Source organism: Micropterus dolomieu, linkage group LG07, assembly GCF_021292245.1.
Source record: "Micropterus dolomieu isolate WLL.071019.BEF.003 ecotype Adirondacks linkage group LG07, ASM2129224v1, whole genome shotgun sequence".
In the NCBI taxonomy this organism is placed as follows: Eukaryota; Metazoa; Chordata; class Actinopteri; order Centrarchiformes; family Centrarchidae; genus Micropterus; species Micropterus dolomieu.
In genome coordinates this window covers 25,005,911-25,009,977 of record NC_060156.1, presented here as the reverse complement: position 1 = coordinate 25,009,977, position 4,067 = coordinate 25,005,911, and the positions used below count along the sequence as shown (strand labels likewise).

Sequence of the window (4,067 nt, the reverse complement as noted above, 5' to 3'; positions counted from 1 at the left end):
CTGAACATACTGGCTGTAGATGTTATGATTGATATGATATGGATGATTCTTGTTGTTTATCACTTTTACTAATTTTAATATTTTATAACCTTGTAACTCACTATTTATTTCCATCGTAAATTGTTATGTTTTATGTTTATGTTTTTAATGTCAATTAGTTTCTTTCTGGTTAAATAAAGGTAAGGTAAAATATAAAAACAAACAATACAAAACAAATATAAAATAAAAGGGTCACCTAGAAAGGAAATACATAGTAATGTACATTCATGAATTACACAACTAGTGGGTAGGTCACAAAAGTAATTTTGGCTTCCTCTTCATACTGCAATCATCTTGACATTAGTACTGTGATCACCACACACCTACATGCAGCCCTCCATTGAAGACCAAATGTATCTGCAGATGTACGTAGTTGACACTGATAAAACATAACTATGTATAATGTACAAATAACAGTGACTCTGTCATGTTTTACAGATCATCTGAGTGACCTAATGAAGCTGGTGTCTGAGGTGTTCTCAGACCCACCAGACTCTCCTCATAGTATGAGAAACCATCAGAGGAGGAAGTTATTGTTGCACAGGCATCATGCTTCAGTCAAGCAAAGACCTATAGACAACACAGCAGCATCAGGAAAGTCTTGGCATCCACAGGAAGACGCAACAGGATGACCACTGTGACCTAAGCGTCATTACGGCTCCATTACTGATTCATCCCTGAGCTGTTCATAGGTAGGTTTCATTTCGCTGTACAGTCTTGTGTTGTATAATGATATATAAACTACCTTAAACATGACCTGACCCAGACTGTAGTGACGTCCTAACTGCAGACCCACCTTGATGAGAGGACTGACAGGTTGAATTTTCATTTTCCATTGTGCACCTCACAGTTGACATATATTTGGGGGGGGGGGGGTATATAAATAATTACATTTGGATCATATCCACTATTGAGCAGTCTCTTTTAATGAAATGTCATATGCTGTTTTCATTTTAATTTCCAAATAGTTAGAAAATGGCATTTTAATTTTGATCTGTAAAGAGCATGGTGACATGTAACTGTAAATACAATAGTCTGGGGTTCACCATTTTGCTTATTGTAATTGAATTGCTATTTTCATTTTCAAATATTGAGAAAATTTCATTTTCATTTTGACTTAAATATTGCCTGCACAAATGGAAAATTAGGCTGTATTGTTTATATTGCATATTGCAACATTTGAATATTGTCCAATCTACACGAGGTATGACTTTTATTAAATTAAAACAGCTTTTACATTTTCAACCACATGCCCACAGAAGTATGTGAAAATGAAAATGTAAATTGGATTATTGCATTTTCATTTTTACTCAAATAACTCATTCATATATGACAAAAGTGTGAAATTACATTTTCAAGTTAACATTATCATTTTAAATAAGTGTCAGAAAAACTTCCATAAATATGATAACGATGCAGACCATGGAAGAAGTTGAACTCTGCTTTCCAAAACTCCTCAACATGTCCTGCAAGCCAAAGTGTTCTCACTAGTCTAAAACCGGAAACAGAGACCACTCACTTCAAAATAAAATGTCTGCGTTTTTAACTGTCATTTTAAGGAGAGTTTGAAAGGGGAGGGGAGGGCGGTGAGTGAGCAGTTTGTTGCAATTTGCAACCCTTACCACTAGATGACAGTAAAACTTACACAGTGAACCTTTAAGTCAAGATTCATAACATTTATTCTGTTGAGTTCATGGATGTCTTCTACACATTATTTGAGCGTTTAAACTGGCTTAGTCAGGATTAGGGTTATGGTTAGAATCTAAATTCACTGATAAAATCTGTTAATATGTCCATTTATCCAGAACCTTTAATCTATTGCACTATTTGAATGCAGCCTGAAAGATGCTTCCTGTGGGACTGAATCCTGTGCACAGCAGTGATGGAGAGGATGAATGCAAATGGAAATGATTGGATGAGAGACGTCATTCTTTGCTACAAAGGAAAAAAAAACACAGAAGGGAGGAAGGACAGAAATAAATCAGCTGTATTGCAGAGAGCTTTAGTCAAAAGGCTGCCAGAGCTCAGCAGCTTCTCCTCTTCTCTCTGTGATGATGGAGACTCTAGAAGAAGTTGAACTCTGCTTTCCACAACTCCTCAACACTTCCTGCCAGAAGCCAAAGCGTTCTCACTTTGAGATCATAATGTCGTACATTATACTGTCCTCCATCACTGTGCTCACCACAACTCTGAACCTGCTGGTCATCATCTCTATCTCACACTTCAAGTATGTGCGACACACTGCAAAAAAAAGAAACTTAGAGATGGTTTTCTGCAAAACAGTGTCATTATTTCAGTCAGTGCTTGTGTCCTACAAATATAATGAATAATGACGTATCAATGTATGTGTTGCTTGTCTCTCTCTCTCCAGGCAGCTCCACACCCCCACCAACCTCCTCCTTCTCTCTCTGGCTGTCTCAGATTTCTTTGTGGGCCTCCTCATGTTCTTCCAAATTATGCTCATAGATGGCTGCTGGTACCTCGGTGACATTGTGTGTGTTCTGTATCTGTATCTAGGATATATTATTACTTCTACCTCAGTAGGAAATATGGTGCTGATATGTGCTGACCGCTACGTGGCTATTTGTCATCCTCTGCATTACTCCACCAAAGTCACTCAAAAAAGAGTTCAAGTCTGTGTTTCTCTGTGTTGGATATGTTCTATAATCTTTCAAATACTGGTGCTTAAGGATAACTTGGAACAACCAGGCAGCGCTATTTCTTGCACTGGTGAGTGTGTGGCTGTCAGTAACAACATTGCAGAACTTGCTGATCTGATTTTATCCTTTATCGGTCCTGTCATTGTCATCATAGTTCTGTATATGAGAGTATTTGTGGTGGCTGTGTCTCAGGCTCGTGCCATGCGGTCTCATATTGTAGCTGTCACACTTCAGGGTTCAGTGAAAGTAAATGTTAAGAAATCTGAGATTAAAGCAGCCAGGACTCTTGGTGTTGTTGTAGTTGTTTTTCTAATATGCCTCTGCCCTTATTACGTTGTGGTCCTTACAGCCCCGGATACTTTGCTCATTGCTTCATCAGCTGCCTTTGTGATATGTATGTTCTATTTTAATTCATGTTTAAACCCGATTATCTATGCCTTCTTCTACCCCTGGTTCAGAAAATGTCTTAAACTCATTGTTACACTTAAGATAATGCAGCCTGGCTCCTGTGAGGCCAACATACTATAGAAAAAGAGAGAGTGTGTATTGACTAAAAATTATTTTGCTATGAAAATAAAATACTCTAATTAATACTTTAATACTTTTTACTGTTCTCTGCTGTATATCGTCAGTAATGTATAAAGTTATTGCAATGGCAATGAGTTATTTTATAAGATATGTTGATATTAAAATGTAGTGTTTAAGTGTGATTTGCATGATAAATAATGTTTTTATGTAACATTTTTGCATACACTTGGTCGGAAACAAAATAAGGCTTTGGGCAAAAGATTTTGTGCACAAGTCAGATGGGTTTAAAACTTTCGCCATTTTGTCTTACAATTAAAATAAATAAGTGTTTATTTATGTAAAGTTTTTAAAAATAAAAATCAAATAACTGTGTTTAAAAGTAACACAACCTACTAAATGTCTGACCACATCTAAAGACTGTTCCAAATGGCCACACTCAAAGGCTGAGAGAAGAGCCTGCTGTCACAGATGAACATGACAACAGACAACAGCTTCTCCTTAAAAGCATTCATGGTTCATTCGGTATATTTGATCAATCCTCATTATTCAACACCCATATTAAGCAGCTGACCAGATCTTGTTTTTTCCAAATAACAAATATTATTAAACTGAGATCTGTAATTTCAACTGCTGAATTAGAGATGCTTGTACACATCTTTATCTCATCTCACACTGACTACTGTGACACACAACACTTCTCACTCACTCTTCTTGTCACAGTCTCTCCCTGACTCATGTCTTGTTAGTATACTGGTGTGGAACGGGGCCCCGTTTCAGAAAGAGGGATTAGTGAAAACTCAGAGTGGGTTGAGCCTGAGATGAAGGAAACTCTAGGTTTTC

At 37.0% G+C, this 4,067-nt stretch overlaps 1 protein-coding gene across 1 annotated transcript; it reads left to right on the top strand.

Annotated features, from left to right (window-relative positions):
- The first annotated feature begins 2,093 nt into the window (after nt 1-2,093).
- LOC123973703 (trace amine-associated receptor 13c-like) lies at nt 2,094-3,227 on the top strand. Its single transcript, XM_046053927.1, has 2 exons — nt 2,094-2,266; nt 2,411-3,227. Exons 1-2 carry the CDS (start codon nt 2,094-2,096, stop codon nt 3,225-3,227), a joined length of 990 nt encoding a protein of 329 aa, XP_045909883.1.
- The last annotated feature ends 840 nt before the right edge of the window (nt 3,228-4,067 follow it).

What these genes read in the sequence shown, in the direction of transcription:
- LOC123973703 (XM_046053927.1), top strand. Translation starts at nt 2,094, where the DNA reads ATGGAGACTCTAGAAGAAGTTGAACTCTGCTTTCCACAACTCCTCAAC. An exon ending in ATCTCTATCTCACACTTCAA is followed by an intron (nt 2,267 to 2,410) that starts GTATGTGCGACA and finishes CTCTCTCTCCAG; the next exon opens with GCAGCTCCACACCCCCACCA.